Source organism: Lontra canadensis, unplaced genomic scaffold (assembly GCF_010015895.1).
Source record: "Lontra canadensis isolate GAN:19392208 unplaced genomic scaffold, GSC_riverotter_1.0 scaffold150, whole genome shotgun sequence".
NCBI lineage: Eukaryota > Metazoa > Chordata > Mammalia > Carnivora > Mustelidae > Lontra > Lontra canadensis.
In genome coordinates this window covers 869,230-891,798 of record NW_022631144.1, presented here as the reverse complement: position 1 = coordinate 891,798, position 22,569 = coordinate 869,230, and the positions used below count along the sequence as shown (strand labels likewise).

The 22,569-nt window shown below is 37.1% G+C and overlaps 1 protein-coding gene across 1 annotated transcript in view; it reads left to right on the top strand.

Moving 5' to 3' along the window:
• The window catches only part of SLC5A8 (solute carrier family 5 member 8), a 64,670-nt gene that overhangs the window by 25,892 nt on the left and 16,209 nt on the right, over nt 1–22,569 (top strand). Inside the window, exon 10 of the mRNA XM_032844324.1 lies at nt 3,707–3,774. Within this exon, the coding sequence (XP_032700215.1) occupies nt 3,707–3,774 (68 nt within the window). The remainder of the gene's footprint in view (nt 1–3,706; nt 3,775–22,569) is intronic.

The following is a 22,569-nucleotide window of genomic DNA, read 5'->3' as shown; positions in this document are numbered from 1 at the left end:
GTTGTTAAATTCCACATATGAGTGAAGTCATACGGTATTTGTCTTTCTCTGACTGACTTATTTCACTTATCGTTATATACTCTAGCTCCATCTATGTCATTATAAATGGCAAGATTTCATTCTTTATGCTAATATTGTGTATGTATACCATATTGTCTTTATCCATTCATCAGCTGATGGACACTTAAGCTGTTTCCATAATTTAGCTATTATAGACAATGGTGCTATAAACATTGGGGTGCATGTATCCCTTCAAATCAGCATTTTTCTATTTTTCAGGTAAAGATCTAGTACTGCAATTACTGGATCATAGGGTAGTTCTATTTTTAACCTTTTGAGGAATCTCCATACTCTTTTCCACAGCGACTGCACCAGTTTGCTTTCCCACCACAAGTGCAGGAGGGTTTGCCTTTCTCCATATCTTTGCCAACACCTGTTTCTTTTGTTGTTGATTTTAGCCATTCTGACAGGTGTGAGGTGATATCTCATTGTGGTTTTGATTTGTTTACCTGATGATGAGTGATGTTGAGCATCTTTTCAGGGTCCTTATTTGGCTATCCTCCTTTTTTCACTTCTTCCTATCCCAAATCTATGTTAAAATTCTTAGCCACAGAAAAAATTCAACCCTTTTCCTTTCCAAACTTTAGTCAACAGTTTTAAGAAATAGCCTTAGTTTGGAGCCAAGAACCACATTTTTCTTCTTTATTACATAAGAGGGCACCATCAGCTTAAAGTACAGAACACTGGTGTACGCAACTGATAAATTATCGAACATTACATCTGAAATTAATGAGGTGCTATATGTCAGCTAATGGATTTTAAATAAAAAAAGAAAACCTAACCCCCCAAAGTAATTCATACACAATTCATACACATAAAGTAAATAGTCTGTGTGTATGAATTGAAGATAAAGAAACAAAATATTAGGATTTTTTACCCATCTTGGTTGTCTATCCTATCTGTACATGCAGACTGCCCTGGAGATAGTCAATTATATTGTACAAGGAATGTTCAACTTCTATTGATAGATTATAGGACCTTATTAGGGGTTAAATATCAGTTGCATGGAAAGGTTTAAAGACCCCAGTTCCCAGATGTCCCAAATGTACCAATTGGACTCAAAGGAATCTGGTTACTGTACTTCATTCTTTGTGTTTGACATTTTAGTTATATGTATTCTAGAATAAATAACAAACTTGTTTTTAAAAAGAATATTTAACTTCAACTGAGTAACACTAATAGACTGTCAAAGAAATAGTAAATAATATTCTGTTTTGAACCATAACTCTATATGTAATCATCCTGACTATAGCCTGGAATAAATACTTAATTTATATTCTTTGGTGTCCCTTAAATTTAAATAACATTGCATCATCTTATTATGTGCCTAATTTTCATCCTGGAGCATAATTTCAGAATGACACAATGCTTCCTAAAGAGTATTTAGATTGGTTCATTATAGGATTATTGAAGCTATATGCTTTTAAATAGAAACTTTTGAAGCCAGACAGACCCAGTCTTGCTTTACCAATTTGTTAGCCTCAAGCAAACCCAATAACTCAATACAGCTTGAATTTTTTTGTATGAAAAATGTTGCAAAAGTATTAATCTTGCACGTTCTATGAGGTTTAGAGATAATGCGTATAAAATAAGAAGCACTAGCTGGTGCTCAAGGAAGGATGTTGATGGTAATTAATAACAAATCAACTCTGCTAGTGTAGATGAGGTTTTCATTGACTTTGAAGAATTATATAAAGTCATTATCTTGAGGTATGAACAGTAAGGACATCATAGAGAAGAACATGGAAAGTAATTTGTATGTGTTTCCATTAACTTTGAATACCAAAACCCCATAGGGGTGACCATTCATGAGCTATCAGATATAGAAGAATCAAACTAAATATATTGGAAATACTATTTACACTAGGATTTGGAGGCTTAAAAAAATCACTGTGACATGAACTCTATGTAAAAAATTAATATGAGTTTTCCATTCAGGTGCAATAAGGTTATTTACCCAATATACTTAACAAAGAGGTGACTTCTAGTGTAAATTATATGTAATGAATGCACTGATTTTATAATGAGCAAAGTTATTCCTCTTTTTGTGTTTTGATTTTTTGTGTGGGAAATTATATTGACTGATTCCAGGTGATTTGTGCTAAATGAAAATATTCAAAAATAAAAATCTGGGGGCATGTGTGTAAATTTTCTTATAATTTAAAAAGTAGGGGCGCCTGGGTGGCTCAGTGGGTTAAAGCCTCTGCCTTCGGCTCAGGTCATGATCCCAGAGTCCTGGGATTGGGCCCCACATCCGGCTCTCTGCTCTGCGGGGAGCCTGCTTCCTCCTCTCTCTCTCTGCTTGCGTCTCTGCCTACTTGTGATCTCTGTCTGATAAATAAAATCTTTTTAAAATTTTTTAAATTAATTTTTAAAAATTTTTATAAACATATAATGTATTATTAGCCCCAGGGGTACAAGTCTGTGAATCGCCAGGTTTACATACTTCACAGCACTCATAAATATAATATTTAAAAAAAAAAAGTAAAACATGTATTTGGAGAAAATCTGGAATGTATAAAAACCAAAGGGAAAAAAACCCTATAATTATAATCTGACCAACAGTGGTGGCTTGAGAATTCCTATAAAGTTTGGGAAAACAAGTTGGTAGAATGGGTAACATCAGACTTGATACTATCTTTCTTTGCTAGTTTAACAGGAAAGGCTTAGTGATGTTGTTGGAGATTACAAGAGGGCTAAAGGTCCTAAACCATCCCTTGGTGTGGATTGTCACTTCCCAGAAGAAATGAACACTTCAGATCAGACAACTCTAATTTCTCATGTTTATTACTCCCCTCCCCCATCATGTCATACAGATTGTGTCCTGTTTCTGGCAAACTGGAAACAGAGACCTGAGCCTTCCTTTATAAAACAAATGTTTATGGAGGATTAGATTAATAACACAATAGTTCTTAGCTTAAAAGTCTCTATGGTTAATGCTAGGGATTTTTTTACTTATATAACCTAATGTCACTAATCCTGGTACACAATATCAGAGTTTTCTTTCCCCTTTGCACACTGCTGATCCTGTAGGAAAACACCCCTTCCCTTTTTTTGGCTGGCTCTGATATATGTGGCCAATTTTCACCACAATCATATCAATTACGTTGAATCAAAGACAAGGTAGCTTGTTCTTTTGAGAATTCTAATCCTCTCGGTCTGAATTTTACACTGGCTTTTTTTTTTTTTTGGATTTTTTTTTAAATTTTTAAATTTTTTATAAACATATAATGTACTTTTATCCCCAGGGGTACAGGTCTGTGAATCGCCAGGTTTACACACTTCACAGCACTCACCATAGCACATACCCTCCCCAATGTCCATAACCCTACCCCGCTCTCCCTCCCCCCTCCCCCCAGCAACCCTCAGTTTGTTTTGTGAGATTAAGAGTCACTTATGGTTTGTCTCCCTCCCAATCCCATCTTGTTTCATTTATTCTTCTCCTACCCCCTTAACCCCCCATGTGGCATCTCCACTTCCTCATATCAGGGAGATCATATGATAGTTGTCTTTCTCCGATTGACTTATTTCGCTAAGCATGATACCCTCTAGTTCCATCCACGTCATCGCAAATGGCAAGATTTCATTTCTTTTGATGGCTGCATAGTATCCATTGTTTACACTGGCTTTTATGTCCTCCATCTAGGTGTGCTGTTTGGAGTTCTCTGCATTGGAATGGCTGCGTTGGCATCACTAATGGGAGCTTTGCTGCAGGTAAGAGCTGATTCTGCAAGGTTTGAATCATAAACACTGAATTCTTCCTTTTTTTAAATGTTGAGCTGACTATCCTTCCAGACTTCTCTAGTCATCTATACAAAGCAATCACAAGGAACTGAATTGCCTAAATTCTTTAAAATTTTTTTAAATTAAACTTTCTATTATGATATAATTGTAGATTTATGTGCAATTTTAAGAAATAGGAGAGAAAGATCCCATAAATCCTTTACCTAGTTTTCCTCAATGGTGTGAGACTTAGATTGATGTTCCTTCCCCCACTTCTCTATAGATGTACAGTTGTAAAGGCTGTGTTTCTTCCACTGAATTGCACCTATATCAAAAATCAGTTAGGGAGGGTGCCTGAGTGGTTCAGTCAGTTGGGTGTGTGACTATTTCAGCTCAGGTCTTGATCTTGGGGTCATGGGACTGAGCCCCTTGTCAGACTCTTCACTGAGTGCAGAGTCTGCTTGCCCCTCTCTCTGCACCTTTCCCAGCTTGCATACACATGCTCCCTCTCTCTCTCAAATAAATAAAATATTTTAAAAAATCAGTTAGGCATATTTGTGTGGGCTTATTTCTGGTTTCTCTTTTCTGTCCTATTAATCTGTTGTGTCTGTCCCTCTGCCAGTAGTATACAGTCTTGATTTTTGTAGCTTTATAATAAGTCTAGAATCAGGTAAACTAATTCCTTCCACTTTATTCTTATCTTTCAAAAATGTGTTAACTATTCTCATTCCTTTGCCTTTCCATATAAAGTTTAGAATAATCTTCTGTATACCTAAAAAAAATGTCGCTTAGATTTTGATAAAATTGCACTAAACCTATATATCAATTTGGGGAAACTTGACATCTTTACTATATTGAATCTTTGAATCCATGAATATAGTATATCTCTTCATTTATTTAGATCTCTGATTTTTCTTATAACCATTGTTTAATTTTCAGTATATAAGTTCTGTGTATATTTAGTGATATTTATACCTTATAATTAATAAATTGTTTTAAGTTTTTTAAAAAGACATTTATTTGAGAGAGAGTGTGAGCATGAGTGGGGAGAGGGGCAGAGGGAGAGAATCTCAAGCAGATTCCCCACTGACTACAGGTCCCAAAGTGGAACTCAGTCCCACAATTCATCAGATCATGACCTGAGCCAAAATCATGAGTTGGATACTTAACCAACTGAACCACCCAGGTGCCCCATAATTTTTTAAAGTATTAATTTTAATTCCAGTTAGTTAACATACAGTGTTCTATTAGTTTCAAGTATACAATATAGTGATAGTGATTCAATGATGCCATACTTTTCCTGGTGCTCATCATGACAAGTGTTCTCCTTAATCCCCATCACCTATTAATCCATCCCACCATCCACCTCTCCACTAGGAACCATCAGTTTGTTCTCTGTAGTTAAGAGTCTGTTTCTATTAAGGAGGGCACATATTGTGTGGAGCACTGGGTGTGGTACATAAACAATGAATTTTAGAAACTTGAAAAAATTAAATAAAATTTTTTAAAAAAGAATGTTTCTTAGTTCATATCTCTCTCTCTACTTTTTTCCTTTGCTCCTTTGTTTTGTTTCTTAAATTCCATACGAGTGAAATCATATGATATTTGTCTTTCTCTGACTGATTTATTTTGCATAGAATTATACTCTGTGGCTCTAGCCCTGTCATTATAAATGGCAAGATATCATTCTTTTTTATGGTTGGCTAGTATTCTCATATATATGAGCTTTTTTCTGCATCTATTGAAATGATCATATAGTTCTTATCTTTTCTCATTGCTGTGATGCATCACATTGATTTGCAAATATTGAACCACCCTTGCAACCCAATAATAAATCCCACTTGATTGTGGTAAATGATTTTTTTAATGTATTGTTGGATTCAGTTTGCTGGTATTTTTTTGAATATTTTTGCACCTATGTTTATCAAAGATATTGGCCTGTACTCTTTTTTTTTTTTTTTTTTTTTTGTGGTGTCTTTATTTGATTTTGGTATCAGGGTATGCTGGCCTCATAGTGTGAATTTGGAAGTTTTCCTTCCTTTTCTATTTTCTGGAATAATTTGAGAAGAGTAGGTATTAGTTCTTCTTTAAATGTTTGATAAAATTCACCTGTGAAGCCATCTGGACTTCTGTTTTTTTGGGAGTTTTTTGATTAATGATTCAGTTTCTTTGCTGGTAATTGGTCTGTTCAAATATTGTATTTCTTCCTGTTTCAGTTTTCATAGACTACATGTTTTTAGGAATTTTATTTCTTCTAGATTATCCAATTTGTTGTTTTTCATAATATTCTTTTATAATTATTTGTATTTCTGTGGTGTTGGTTGTTATTTTTCCCTCTCTCATTTGTAATTTCATTTATTTGAGTCCTTCCTCTTTTTTCTTTATAAGTCTGGCTAGAGACTTATCAATTTTATTAATTTTTTCAAAGAATCAGCTCCTGGTTTTTTGATCTGTTCTACTATATTTTTAAGTTTCTATATCATTTATTTCTGTTCTGATCCTCATTATTTCCTTCCTTTTGCTAGTTTTAGGCTTTTTCTTTTTTTCTAGCTCCTTTAGGTGTAAGGTTAGGTTGTTTTTTTGAGACTTTTCTTGCTTCTTGAAGTAGGCCTGTGTTACTATAAGCTTCCCTCTTAGAACCACTTTTTCTGCATCCCAAAGGCTCTAAACCATTGTGTTTTCATTTTCATTTGTTTCTGTGTACTTTTTAATTTCTTATTTTGCTTCCTAGTTAACTAGTTGACCCATTCATTGTTTAGTAGCATGTTCTATTTAATTTAATTTTGTTTTCAGTGTTCCAAGATTCATTCTTTATGTACCACACCCAGTGCTCCATGCAATACACACCCTCCTTAAATACCCACCACCAGGCTCACCCAACCCCCTACTCTCCTCCCCTCCAAAACCCTCACTTTGTTTCTCAGAGTCCACAGTCTCTTATGGTTCATCTCCCCCTCCAGTATCCCCCAACTCACTACTGCTCTCCTTCACCCAATGTCCTGCATGTTATTCCTTATTATGCTCCACAAGTAAGTGAAACCATATGATAATTGAATAATTGACTCTCTCTGCTTGACTTATTTCACTCAGCATAATCTCCTCCAGTCTAATTCATATTGATACAAAAGTTGGGTATTCATCATTTCTGATGGAGGCATAATATTCCATTGTATATATGTATCATATCTTCTTTACCCATTCGTCTGTTGAAGGGCATCTTGGCTCTTTCCACACTTTGGCCACTGTGGCCATTGCTGCTATTCAGGTACAGATGGCCCTTCTTTTCACCACATCTGTATCCTTGGGGCAAATACCGAGTAGTGCAATTGCAGCATCATAGGGTAGCTCTATTTTTAATTTCTTAAGGAGTCTCCACACTGTTTTCCAAAGTGGCTACACCAACTTGCATTCCCACCAAGAGTGTAGGAGGATTCTCCTTTCTCCACATCCTCTCCAACACTTGTTGTTTACCATTCTAACTGGTGTAAGGTGGTATCTCAATGTGGTTCTGATTTGAATCTCCCTGATGGCTAAGGATGATGAACATTTTTTCATGTGTCTGTTAGCCATTTGTATGTCTTCTTTGGAGAAGTGTCTGTTCATGTCTTCTGCCCATTTTTTTTTTACATGATTATCTGTTTTGTGTGTGTTGAGTTTGAGGAGTTCTTTATAGATCTGGATGTCAGCCCTTTGTCTGTAGTGTCATTTGCAAATATCTTCTCCCATTCCATGGGTGGCCTCTTTGTTTTGTTGACTCTTTCCTTTGCTGTGCAGAAGGTTTTGATCTTGATGAAGTCCCCAAAGTTCATTTTTGCTTTTGTTTCCTTTGCCTTTGGAGACATGTCTTGAAGAAGTTGCTGTGGCTGATGTCGAAGAGGTTACTGCCTATGTTTTCCTCTAGGATTTTGATAGATTCCTGCCTCACGTTGATGTCTTTTATCCATTTTGAGTTTATTTTTGTGTATGGTGTAAGAAAATGGTCAAGTTTCATTCTTCTATACATAGCTGTCCAATTTTCCCATCACCATTTATTGAAGAGACTGTCTTTTTTCCACTGTATATTTTTTCCTGCTTTGTAGAAGATTAGTTGACCATAGAGTTGTGGGTCCATGTTATTTAACCTCCATGTACTTGTGGTCTTTCAGATTTTTTTCTTGGGTTGACTTCTGGTTTCATAGTGTTGTGGTCAGAAAAGATGCATGGTATAATTTCGATCTTTTTTAATTTGTTGAGGTTTGTTTTGTGGCTTAATATGTGAACTATTCTGGGGAATGTTCCATGTGCACTTAAAAGAATGTGTATCCTGCTGTTTGATGATGGAATGATTTAAATATATCTGTTATATCCATCTGGTAGTATGTCATTCAAAACCATTGTTTGCTTGTTGATTTTCTATTTAGATGATCTGTCCATTGATTTAAGTGGGTGTTAACATCCCCTAATATTACTGTATTACTATCAATTAGTACGTTTATGTTTGTTATTGTTTAATGTATTTGGGCACTTCCATGTTAGATGCATAAATATTTACAATTGTTATATCTTCTTGTTGGGTTATCCCTGTTATTATTATATAGTGTCCTCCTTTGTCTCTTGTTAGAATCTTTTTTTATTTTTATTTTTAAAGATTTAATTTATTTATTTAGGAAGGGAGAGGGAGAGAATCTCAAGCAGACTGTGCTAAACATGAAGCCTGACATGGGGCTCAATCTCACAAATCTGAGAACATGAGCTGGAATCAAGTGTCGGACACTTAAACTACTGAGCCACCCAGGTGTCCTAGAATCTTTTTTTAAGTCTAATTTGTCTGATACAAGTATTGCCTCTCCAGCTTTCTTTTGATGTCCTTTTGCATGATAAATGCTTCTCCACCTTCTCACTTTTAATTTGCAGGTGTGTTTATGTCTAAAATGAGTCTCTTGTAGGAAGCATAGAAATGAATCTTGTTTTTTTATCCATTATGTCACCCTGTATTTTGATTGTAGTGTTTTGTCCATTTATAGTCAAAGGAATTATTATTTTTTTTAAGATTTCATTTGTTTATTTGAGAGAAAAAGAACACAAGTAGGGAGGAGGGGCAGAAGGCAAGGGAGAAGCAAACCCCACCACTGAGCAGAGAGCCCAACACAGGGCTCTTTTCCAGGACCTTGGAATTATGACCTGAGCTAAAGGCAGAGGTTTAATTTATTGAACCATCCAGGCACCCCTCACAGTAATTATTGATAGATATGTACTTACTGCTATTTTATTACTTGTTTTCTGAAGATTTTCTCTGATCCTTTTTTGTCTTTCATGATTTTTGGTTTTCTTTAGTGATAAATTTGGATTTTTTCCTCTTTATTCTTTGCATATCTATTACCAGTTTTTGATTTGTGGTTACCATTAGGTTTGTATATAACATCTTCTGCATATAGCAGTCTATATTAAGTTGATGGCTGTTTAAGTTTGAACCTATTCTTTACTCCTCTCCTCCCCAAGTTTTAGGTGTATGTTGTCATATTTTACATCCTTTATTTTGTGAGTTCTTTTACTGATATTTTATAGAAATATTCATTTTTACTGTTTTTGTGTTTCCTACCTTTATACCATTACTTTTAGTCTTTCCTTTCTACTCATAGAGTCCCCTTTAGTATTTCTTGCAGGGCTGGTTTAGTGGTCATGAACTCCATTCATTTTTGTTTCTCTGAGATACTCTTTATCTCTCCTATTCTGAATGATAGCCTTGCTGGATAGAATGTTCTTGACTTCACATGTTTCCCATTCAGCATTTTAAATATATATCATGCCCATTCTTTTATTTATTTATTTAGGTGGGTCGATGGACATGACAGTCCTTTCTGACATGGAAAGTTTCTGCTGAGAATTCTGCTGATAGCCTTATGGGGTTTCCCTTGTATGTAACTGTTGTCTTTTGTTGCTTTTAAGATTTTTTTCTTTATATTTTGCCATTTTAATTACAATCTGTCTTGATGTGGATCTGCTTTTGTTGATTTTGTTGGGGGTTCTCTGTGCCTCTTGGATCTGGATATCTGTTTCCTTCCCCAGATTAGGAGTTTTCAGCTATTATTTCTTCAAATAAATTCTCTGCCCTCTTTTCTTTCTCTTCTTCTGGGATTCCTATAATATGAATGTAACTCTGTTTGATGGAGTCACTGAGTTCTCTAAGTCTATTGTCATTTTTCCTCATTCTTTTTTCTCTCTTTTGTTCAGCTTGATTACTTTCCGTTACTCTGTCTTCTAGGTATTGATTTATTTCTGTGTTTCTTCCAGTCTGCTGTTCATTCCATAGAGCATGTTCTTGATTTTGTTTATTGGGCCCTTTATTTCTCCTGTGTTATTCCTTATCTCCATGTTAATGGTCTCGCTGAGGACTTCCACGCTTTTCTCAAGTCTAGCAAGTATTTTTATGATAATTACTTTAAATTCTCTATCAGGCGTGTTACTTGTATCTGTTTCATTTAAATCTCTAGCTGTGGGCTTGTCTTGTTCTTTCATTTGGGACAAATTCCTCTATCCTCTCTTTTGTCTAAGTCTCTGGGCTAGCTTCTCTGTGTTAGAAAAGTCAGCTACATTTCCTGCCCTTGAAGGTAATGGCCTTATGAAGAAGAGGTTATATACTGCCCGGCAGTATAAGGTCACCTGCTCTCCAGGGCCTGGCACTCCAGAGAGTGTTTCCATGGTGTGATGCATGTACTTTACTTACTTTGCTGTTGTGTCCTGGCCACTTTATCCTTCAGACCAATTGTCTACAGATGCTTTCTTTGCCTATTTTGAGTAGTATTTGTTCCCTGACCTGAAGGTAGGGAATTTTAACTACTGGTACTCTACTCTGCTTATGAAATGAGTGCTGTTGTCACAGCTGAGGGGCAGTGGAGGCCAGTTATCTTTGTTCCTGGGGGGATCTCTCCATGAATGCTGCCAAGAAGAGTAAATAACCTCCCTATTATGTGCCCCAGGCACTCTTCAGATTGCTGTTTCCATGCTGTATGTTCGTAGGCTATTTTCCCTGCCTTCTCTCCAAGAGTAGCCCCGATTCCCCTGGGTTCACCTCAAGCCAAACCCACTAGTCTTTAAAACTCTAGGTTTTAAGCACTGCTGGTTGCAAGAACTCATGAAACTCAGCCCCTTCACTTTCCAAACCAATCGCTGTAGGGAATCATCTTCCCTGTGCACTCCCCTGTGTGCTTGTCTGTCTCTTGCCCTTCTCTGGGACCACAGCTCTCTCTCTACCACAATGGCCAAGATCTATCTCTCCCAAACCATGTCTCCACACTTCCTACTTTCTGCCATGTGGCCTCATCTCTACCTTTAGCTGTGGAATTTGTTGTTCTGCCAGTCTTCAAGTCAATTTCTGGGGTATGTAGGATGATTTGATAGTTATCTAGTTGTATTTGTGGGACAAGGGGAGCCTAGAGTCCTCCTAGTCAGCTACTGTCTCCCTCCTTATCCCAATATTTAATTTTTTTAAAGTGATTATAAATGATATTGTACTTTTAATGTTGGTGTCCATGTGTTTGTTAATATGTAGAAATAAAATTGATATTTGTATATTTGTGCTGTATCCTGAGATCCTGCTGAATTTATTTATTAGTTCTTGGGATTTTCTACACAGATAGTCATGTCATCTTCAAAAAGCGACAGCTTTATTTCTTCCTTTATAATCTGTATGTATAGCTTTTGTTTCTTTATTGCACTGGCTTTAACTTCCACATCAGGTTGAATAAGAGTAGTAAGAGTAGACACCCCTTCATTGTTTCCAGTCTGGATGAGGAAAATATTTAGTCTTTCACTCCTAGATAGAATGCTAGCTGTAAGATTTTAGTAGATGCCCTTTACAAAGTTGAGGAAATTCCCTATTTCAGTCTTTCTGAGAGTTTTTATTATGGATGAATGTTGAATTTTGTCAAGTGCTTTTTCTGCCTTGATTGATGTGGTAATACGGTAGTCTTCTTTAGTCCTTTGACATGATGAGTTACATTGATTGATTTTCAAATGCTTAACCAGCCTTGCATTCCTGGAATGGTGTATAGTTATTTTTATATATTTCTGATTCTATTTGTTAATATTTTGTTAAGGATTTTTGCATCATGAGAAATGTTGATCTGTAATTCTTTTTTTGTAATGGCTTTGTCTGGTTTTGGTATCATAGATATTCTAGCTTCATAAAATAAAGTGAGAATAATTAATCTCTATTTTCTTAGAATATTGTATAAAATTGGTGTTAATGATTTAAATGTTTGGTAGTATACGCTAGTGAAACCATCTGAGCCTGGGTATTCCTTTTTTGGATGTTTTAAAATTATGAATTAAATATCCATAAGTTATAGGGCTATTCAAATTATCTATTTCATATTGGGTGAATTATGGTAACTGTATTTTTAAAAAATTGGTCCATTTCATCTAAGTTGTAAAATTTGTGTATGGGGAGTTGTTCATTGTATTCCCTTATTCTATGTTTGGTGTCTGCAGGGTCTGCAGTGTTATTGCCGGTTTTATTCCTAATATTGGTAATTTTGTCTTTTTTTTTTTTCAGTGTTGCTAGAGGTTTGTCAACTTCATAAAAATTTCAAAAATCTACCTTCTTATTTATTTATTTATTTCAGATTTTATTTATTTATTTGACACAGAGAAAGAGACCACGAGAGAGGGAACAGAAGTGGGGGCAGTGGGGTAGGGAGAAGCAGGCTTCCCTCTGAGCAGGGAGCTCCATGCGGGGCTTGATCCTGGGACTCCAGGATCATGATCCAAGCCAAAGGCAGACGCCCAACGACTGAGCCCCCCAGGCACCCCCCTACCTTTTTATTTCACTGATTTACTCTATTGTTTTTCTATTTACAATTACTGCCTTTTGTTATTTAGTCTTTTCTTCTGTTTGCTTTGGGTTTATTTTGCTCTTCTTGAGATAGGACCTTAGATTATTGATTTGAGACTTTTCCTCTTCTATAGTGTTTGCACTAATTGCAAAAATGTTCCTGTAAGTATTAATTTAGTTGTGTTCCACGACTTTTCATATTTTGTATCTTTAAGTTTCCTTTGAGATGTCCTTTTGACCTATGAATTATTTAGAAGTATGTTACTTAGTTTCTGAGTGTTTAGAGATTTTCCTATTATTTTTCTGCGATTGATTTCTAGTTTCATTCCAATGTGATCAAAGAGTACATTCTGTATTATTTTAATTATTTTAAATCTGTTGAGGTCTATGTTATAGCCCAGGATATGGCATTTTGGTATATGTTCCATTGGCACTTAAAAAGAATGTGTACTCTGCTGTTAGGTGCAGTGTTCAATGAGTATCAATTAGATCCTGCTCATTGATGGTGTCATTGAGTTCTTCAACATTTTCTGATTTTCTGTTTAACTAAAACAACTTTTTTTTATCAATTGGTGACAGTGGAATGGTGAATTCTAAACTATAATTGTGTATTGGACTATTTTCCTTTTAGTTCTATCAGTTTTTAAAAATTTTTTTTTTTAATTTCTTTTCTGTGTTTGTTTCATGTATTTTGAAGTTCTCAGTTGGTGCATGTATATTTAAGATTTCTGTGTCTTGGTGAACTAATTATTTTATTATTTATGATGTTTCTCTCTGATAATTTTATTTTATTTTTATTTTTTTAAAATCATTTTTTAAAATTTATTTTCAGCATAACAGTATTCATTGTTTTTGTACCACACCCAGTGCTCCATGCAATCCGTGCCATCTCTAATACCCACCACCTGGTTCCCCCAACCTCCCACCCCCCCACCTCTTCAAACCCTTCAGATTGTTTTTCAGAGTCCATAGTCTCTCATTGTTCACCTCCCCTTCCAATTTCCCCCAACTCCCTTCTCCTAACTCCCCAGTCCTCCATACGGCCATACCGCCCTGAATGCGCCCGATCTCGTCTGATAATTTTATTTATCTAAAGTGTAATTTATATGATATTAATGTAGTTACTCCTACTTGCTTTTGATTAATGGTTGCATGATACACCTTTTTTTCATCCTTTTCCTTTGAGCTTGCTTATATTAAATTTTAAGTAAGTTTTTTGGAATCAGCATATAATTGGGCCTTGTTTTTAAATATATCCTGCCAATTTCTGTCTTTTAATTGGTGTATTAGACCATCTTCTACACTTAATGTAATTATTGGTATGTTAGGGTGTATGTATGCCATTTTTTTAAAAATTTTATTTTTTATAAACATATAATATATTTTTCCCCCCAGGGGTACAAGTCTGTGAATCGCCAGGTTTACACACTTCACAGCACTCACCATAGTGCATACCCTCCGCAATGTCCATAACACCACCCCCCCTCCCAACCCCCCATCCCCCCAGCAACCCTCAGTTTTTTTTGTGAGATTAAGAGTCACTTATGGTTTATCTCCCTTCCAATCCCATCTTGCTTCATTTACTCTTCTCCTACCCCCTTAACCCCCATATTGCATCTCCTCTCCCTCATATCAGAGAGATCATATGATAGTTGTCTTTCTCCGATTGACTTATTTCACTAAGCATGATACCCTCTAGTTCCATCCACGTCATCGCAAATGGCAAGATTTCATTTCTTTTGATGGCTGCATAGTATTCCATTGTGTATATATACCACCTCTTCTTTATCCATTCATCTGTTGATGGACATCTAGGTTCTTTCCATAGTTTGGCTATTGTAGACATTGCTGCTATAAACATTCGGGTGCACGTGCCCCTTCGGATCACTACGTTTGTATCTTTAGGGTAAATACCCAGCAGTGCAATTGCTGGGTCATAGGGTAGTTCTATTTTCAACATTTTGAGGAACCTCCATGCTGTTTTCCAGAGTGGTTGCACCAGCTTGCATTCCCACCAACATTGTAGGAGGGTTCCCCTTTCTCTGCATCCTCGCCAGCATCTGTCATTTCCTGACTTGTTAATTTTAGCCATTCTGACTGGTGTGAGGTGGTATCTCATTGTGGTTTTGATTTGTATTTCCCTGATGCCGAGTGATATGGAGCACTTTTTCATGTGTCTGTTGGCCATCTGGATGTCTTCTTTGCAGAAATGTCTGTTCATGTCTTCTGCCCATTTCTTGATTGGATTATTTGTTCTTTGGGTGTTGAGTTTGCTAAGTTCTTTATAGATTGTGGACACTAGACCTTTATCTGATATGTCGTTTGCATATATCTTCTCCCATTCTGTCAGTTGTCTTTTGGTTTTGTTAACTGTTTCCTTTGCTGTGCAAAAGCTTTTGATCTTGATAAAATCCCAATAGTTCATTTTTGCCCTTGCTTCCCTTGCCTTTGGCGATGTTCCTAGGAAGATGTTGCTGCGGCTGAGGTCGAAGAGGTTGCTGCCTGTGTTCTCCTCAAGGATGTTGATGGATTCCTTTCTCACATTGAGGTCCTTCATCCATTTTGAGTCTATTTTCGTGTGTGGTGTAAGGAAATGATCCAGTTTCATTTTTCTGCATGTGGCTGTCCAATTTTCCCAACACCATTTATTGAAGAGCCTGTCTTTTTTCCATTGGACATTCTTTCCTGCTTTGTCGAAGATTAGTTGACCATAGAGTTGAGGGTCTATTTCTGGGCTCTCTATTCTGTTCCATTGATCTATGTGTCTGTTTTCATGCCAGTACCATGCTGTCTTGATGATGACAGCTTTGTAGTAGAGCTTGAAGTCTGGAATTGTGATGCCGCCAACTTTGGCTTTCTTTTTCAATATTCCTTTGGCTATTCGCGGTCTTTTCTGGTTCCATATAAATTTTAGGATTATTTGTTCCATTTCTTTGAAAAAAATGGATGGTACTTTGATAGGAATTGCATTAAATGTGTAGATTGCTTTAGGTAGCATACACATTTTCACAATATTTATTCTTCCAATCCAGGAGCATGGAACATTTTTCCATTTCTTTGTGTCTTCCTCAATTTCTTTCATGAGTACTTTATAGTTTTCTGTGTATAGATTCTTAGTCTCTTTGGTTAGGTTTATTCCTAGGTATCTTATAGTTTTGGGTGCAATTGTAAATGGGATGGACTCCTTAATTTCTCTTTCTTCTGTCTTGTTGTTGGTGTAGAGAAATGCAACTGATTTCTGTGCATTGATTTTATATCCTGACACTTTACTGAATTCCTGTACCAGTTCTAGCAGTTTTGGAGTGGAGTCTTTTGGGTTTTCCACATATAGTATCATATCATCTGCGAAGAGTGATAGTTTGACTTCTTCTTTGCCGATTTGGATGCCTTTAATTTCTTTTTGTTTTCTGATTGCTGAGGCTAGGACTTCTAGTACTATGTTGAATAGCAGTGGTGATAACGGACATCCCTGCCGTGTTCCTGACCTTAGCGGAAATGCTTTCAGTTTTTCTCCATTGAGAATGATATTTGTGATGGGTTTTTTATAGATGGCTTTGATAATATTGAGGTATGTGCCCTCTATCCCTACACTTTGAAGAGTTTTGATCAGAAAGGGATGCTGTACTTTGTCAAATGCTTTTTCAGCATCTATGGAGAGTATCATATGGTTCTTGTTCTTTCTTTTATTAATGTGTTGTATCACATGGATTGATTTGCGGATGTTGAACCAAACTTGCAGCCCTGGAATAAATCCCACTTGGTTGTGGTGAATAATCCTTTTAATGTACTGTTGAATCCTATTGGCTAGTATTTTGGTGAGAATTTTTGCATCTGTGTTCATCAATTGGTCTGTAGTTCTCTTTTTTGACAGGATCCTTGTCTGGTTTGGGGATCAAGGTGATGCTGGCCTCATAAAATGAGTTTGGAAGTTTTCCTTCCATTTCTATTTTTTGGAACAGTTTCAGGAGAATAGGAATTAGTTCTTCCTTAAATGTTTGGTAGAATTCCCCCGGGAAGCCGTCTGGCCCTGGGCTTTTGTTTATTTGGAGATTTTTGATGACTGTTTCAATCTCCTTACTGGTTATGGGTCTGTTCAGGCTTTCTATTTCTTCCTGGTTCAGTTGTGGTAGTTTATATGTCTCTGGGAATGCATCCATTTCTTCCAGATTGTCAAATTTGTTTGCATAGAGTTGCTCATAATATGTTCTTATGATTGTCTGTATTTCTTTGGTGTTAGTTGTGATCTCTCCTCTTTCATTCATGATTTTATTGATTTGGGTCCTTTCTCTTTTCTTTTTGATAAGTCTGGCCAGGGGTTTATCAATCTTATTAATTCTTTCAAAGAACCAGCTCCTAGTTTCGTTGATTTGTTCTATTGTGATTTGTTCTATTGTTTTTTTTGGTTTCTATTTCATTGATTTCTGCTCTGATCTTTATGATTTCTCTTCTCCTGCTGGGTTTAGGGTTTCTTTCTTGTTCTTTCTCCAGCTCCTTTAGGTGTAGGGTTAGGTTGTGTACCTGAGACCTTTCTTGTTTCTTGAGAAAGGCTTGTACCGCTATATATTTTCCTCTCAAGACTGCCTTTGTTGTGTCCCACAGATTTTGAACCGTTGTATTTTCATTATCATTTGTTTCCATTAATTTTTTCAATTCTTCTTTAATTTCCTGGTTGACCCATTCATTCTTTAGAAGGATGCTGTTTAGTCTCTATGTATTTGGGTTCTTTCCAAATTTCCTCTTGTCATTGAGTTCTAGCTTCAGAGCATTGTGGTCTGAAAATATGCAGGGAATGATCCCAATCTTTTGATACTGGTTGAGACCTGATTTAGGACCGAGGATGTGATCTATTCTGGAAAATGTTCCATGGGCACTAGAGAAGAATGTGTATTCTGTGGCTTTGGGATGAAATGTTCTGAATATATCTGTGATATCCATCTGGTCCAGTGTGTCATTTAAGGCCTTTATTTCCTTGTTGATCTTTTGCTTGGATGATCTGTCCATTTCAGTGAGGGGAGTGTTAAAGTCCCCTACTATTATTGTATTATTGTTGATGTGTTTCTTTGATTTTGTTATTAATTGGTTTATATAGTTGGCTGCTCCCACGTTAGGGGCATAGATATTTAACATTGTTAGATCTTCTTGTTGGACAGATCCTTTGCGTATGATATAGTGTCCTTCCTCATCTCTTATTATAGTCTTTGGCTTAAAATCTAATTGATCTGATATAAGGATTGCCACTCCTGCTTTCTTCTGATGTCCATTAGCATGGTAAATTCTTTTCCACCCCCTCACTTTAAATCTGAAGGTGTCTTCGGGTTTAAAATGAGATTCTTGTATGCAACATATAGATGGGTTTTGTTTTTTTATCCATTCTGATACCCTGTGTCTTTTGATTGGGGCATTTAGCCCATTAACATTCAGGGTAACTATTGAGAGATATGAATTTAGTGCCATTGTATTGCCTGTAAGGTGACTGTTATTGTATATTGTTTCTGTTCCTTTCTGATCTACTACTTTTAGGCTCTCTCTTTGCTTAGAGGACCCCTTTCAATATTTCCTGTAGAGCTGGTTTGGTGTTTGCAAATTCTTTCAGTTTTTGTTTGTCCTGGAAGCTTTTAATCTCTCCTTCTATTTTCAATGATATCCTAGCTGGATATAGTATTCTTGGCTGCATGTTTTTCTCATTTAGTGCTCTGAATATATCATGCCAGCTCTTTCTGGCCTGCCAGGTCTCTGTGGATAAGTCTGCTGCCAATCTAATATTTTTACCATTGTATGTTACCGACTTCTTTTCCTGGGCTGCTTTCAGGATTTTCTCTTTGTCACTAAGACTTGTAAATTTTACTATTAGGTGACGGGGTGTGGACCTATTCTTATTGATTTTCAGGGGGGTTCTCTGAACCTCCTGGATTTTGATACTTGTTCCCTTTGCCATATTGGGGAAATTCTCTCCAATAATTCTCTCCAATATACCTTCTGCTCCCCTCTCTCTTTCTTCTTCTTCTGGAATCCCAACTATTCTAATGTTGTTTCATCTTATGGTGTCACTTATCTCTCGAATTCTGCCCCCGTGGTCCAGGAGCTGTTTGTCCCTCTTTTGCTCAGCTTCTTTATTCTCTGTCATTTGGTCTTCTATATCGCTAATTCTTTCTTCTGCCTCATTTATCCTAGCAGTGAGAGCCTCCATTTTTGATTGCACCTCATTAATAGCTTTTTTTATTTCAACTTGATTAGATTTTAGTTCTTTTATTTCTCCAGAAAGGGCTTTTATATCTCCCGAGAGGGTTTCTCTAATATCTTCCATGCCTTTTTCGAGCCCGGCTAGAACCTTGAGAATCGTCATTCTGAACTCTAGATCTGACATATTACCAATGTCTGTATTGATTAGGTCCCTAGCCTTTGGTACTGCCTCTTGTTCTTTTTTTTGTGGTGAATTTTTCCGCCTTGTCATTTTGTCCAGATAAGAGTATATGAAGGAACAAGTAAAATACTAAAAGGGTGGCAACAACTCCAGGAAAATATGCTTTAGCCAAATCAGAAGAGATCCCAAATCGTGAGGGGGGGGAAGGGGATATAAAGAGGTTCAGAAAGAAAAAAGGAAAAAAGAAAAAAAAAAAGAAAAAAGAAACAAATAAAAAAAAAGAAAACCAATAATGAAAAAATGTAAAAAGGAAAAAAAAATATATATATATATATTTGATAAACTAGTTAAAAAACGTTAAAGAAGAAAAGGGTAGAAGTTAAAAAAATTTAGAAGAAGAAAAAAAAATTGAAAAAGAAAAAAAAAATTAACTGCAAGACTAAAGAATCATGGGGAGAAAGCCATGAGTTCCGTGCTTTGCTTTCTCCTCCTCTGGAATTCCGCTGCTCTCCTTGGTATTGAAACTGCACTCCTTGGTAGGTGAACTTGGTCCTGGCTGGGTTTCTTGTTGATCTTCTGGGGGAGGGGCCTGTTGTAGTGATTCTCAAGTGTCTTTGCCCCAGGCGGAGTTGCACCACCCTTACCAGGGGCCGGGCTGAGTAATCCGCTCGGGTTTGCTTTCGGGAGCTTTTGTTCCTTGGGCGCACTCCGTAGAGTTCCAGAGGACGGGAAGGAAGATGGCAGCCTCCCAGTCTCCGGCCCGGAGGAGCCGAATGTCTGGGGTCCCAGTCCTCAGTGCGCCCTCAGAGAACAGCGCCCAATTGCTCCCATCACCCTGGCCTCCGGCCGCGCTCCGAGCTGACCGAGCCTGCGAGTGGTTCAAGGTAAACCCGAGCTTAGAGCTCACTCCTCAGCTCTGTCTCTGTAGCCGGCTTCCCCGTTCTAATACCCGTAAGCTCTGCGACACTCAGACACCCCCGATCCTTCTGTGACCCTGTGGGACCTGAGGTCACGCTGACCCCGCGTGCGCTTCACCCCGGTTAAGCCTCTGGAGTGATGTCCCTCAGCGGAACAGACTTTTAAAAGTCCTGATTTTGTGCTCCGTTGCTCCGCCGCTTGCCGGGAGCCGGCCCCTGCCCCCGCGGTCTATGTTCCCATCGCTTTGGATTCACTTCTCCGCCAGTCCTACCTTTCAGGAAGTGGTTGATTTTCTGTTTCTAGAATTGCTGTTCTTCTCTTCGATCTCCCGTTGGATTTGTAGGTGTTTGCAATCTTTAGATAAACTATCTAGCTGATCTCCCGCTACCTGAAGTAGTCTCAGCCTGCTACTTCTCCGCCATCTTGACTCCTCCCCCCCATGTATGCCATTTTTTGTTTTATGTTTGTTCTTTCTCTTTTCTTTCCTTCCTATCTTTCTATAAGATACTTGAACATTTTTTAGAATCCATTTTTATTTTTTTTTCAATTTTTTATTTTTTCAGCGTAACAGTATTCATTATTTTTGCACCACACCCAGTGCTCCATGCAATCCGTGCCCTCTCCAATACCCACCACCTGGATCCCCCAACCTCCCACCCCCCGCCCCTTCAAAACCCTCAGATTGTTTTTCAGAGTCCATAGTCTCTCATGGTTCACCTCCCCTTCCAATTTCCCTCAACTCTCTTCTCCTCTCCATCTCCCCTTGTCCTCCATGCTATTTGTTATGCTCCACAAATAAGTGAAAGCATATGATAATTGACTTTCTCTGCTTGACTTATTTCACTCAGCATAATCTCTTCCAGTCCTGTCCATGTTGCTACAAAAGTTGGGTATTCATCCTTTCTGATCGAGGCATAATACTCCATAGTGTATATGGACCACATCTTCCTTATCCATTCGTCCATTGAAGGGCATCTTGGTTCTTTCCACAGTTTGGCGACCGTGGCCATTGCTGCTATAAACATTGGGGTACAGATGGCCCTTCTTTTCACGACATCTGTATCTTTGGGGTAAATACCCAGTAGTGCAATGGCAGGGTCATAGGGAAGCTCTGTTTTTAAATTCTTGAGGAATCTCCACACTGTTCTCCAAAGTGGCTGCACCAACTTGCATTCCCACCAACAGTGTAAGAGGGTTCCCCTTTCTCCACATCCTCTCCAACACATGTTGTTTCCTGTCTTGCTAATTTTGGCCTTTCTAACTGGTGTAAGGTGGTATCTCAATGTGGTTTTAATTTGAATCTCCCTGATGGCTAGTGATGATGAACATTTTTTCATGTGTCTGATAGCCATTTGTATGTCTTCATTGGAGAATTGTCTGTTCATATTTTCTGCCCATTTAGAATCCTAGAATCCACTTTTATTTATCTGTATTGTTTTGAGTTTGCCTCTTAGAATAGCATTTTCAATTGTTGCTTTAGGTATTACATAAACATAATACAATCTACTTGTTTTGTCATTTTACCAATTGAGGAGAGTGTAGATCCTTTAACTCCCTTTATGTCTGTTTACCCAGTTTTTAATACAGTTATCAAATATTTACTCTACATGTATTTTGAATAACGTTAAAGTATTATAATTTTTGTTTAAACAATCAAATATAGCTCAGGAAACTCAAGAGGAGAAGGAATGCCTATTATATTTAGCCATATCTTTGCTTACTGTATTCTTTCTTCCTTCCTGATGTTCCAAGGTTCCTTCTTTTAATAATTTCTGTTCTGTTTAGAAAACTTTCATTAGCCATTCTTTTGGGATATGTCTGCTGGCAAAAATTCTTTGTTTCCCTTCATCTGAGAATGTATTGATTTCCCTTTATTCCCAGAAGATGTTTTTGCTGGATATAGGATTCTGTGTCAGCAGTTCTTTTTATCCAGCACTTGAAAAACATGTGACACTTTCTTCTGGTCCAGTATTTCTGATGAAATATTTGCTGCCACTCTAATTATTTCCCCCTACAGGAAAGGTATCATTTTTCTCTGATCACTTTTAGAACTTTCTCTTTGTTGTTTTCAGAAATTTATTTCAGTGTGTCTTGGCATCTATTTCTTTGTGTTTGTCCTGTTTGGAGTTTTTGCAGCTTTTGAATCTGTAGATTTATATCTCTTGTAAAATTTGGGAAATTCATACATTATTTCTTTGAATGCTTTTTAGCCTCACTCTTTTCTCCTCTAGGACCCTCATTACCTGTGTTAGATTTTTTGGTATACTTGCACGATCCTGGAAACTCATTTCATTTTTTTAAAGTCCATATTCTCTCTGTTGTTCTGATTAGGTAATTTCTATTGGCCTATCTTCCAGCTCACTAATTCTTTCTTCTGTCTCCTCCATTCTGCTGTTGAACCCATCTACTAAGATTTCACCTAGTATTTTTTGATTCTAATAATTTCCATTTAGTCCTTTATATCTGCTGTGTTTTTGTTGAGACATTTTACTTATTTTTTTCTCTAAGATTTTCTATTTTCTAATTTATTTCAAGCATGTGTTAATTACTGAAGCAGTTTTATCATGGCTCTCTGACACACCTGGCCCTCCCCATGATCCAGAAAGTTGAAGGTCACTGTTGAGCAAAGCATGTCCTCCAAACTCCTGCTTTAGACCCAAGGCTTGGGTCCATTCTGGTTTGTTTGCTTGTGGCA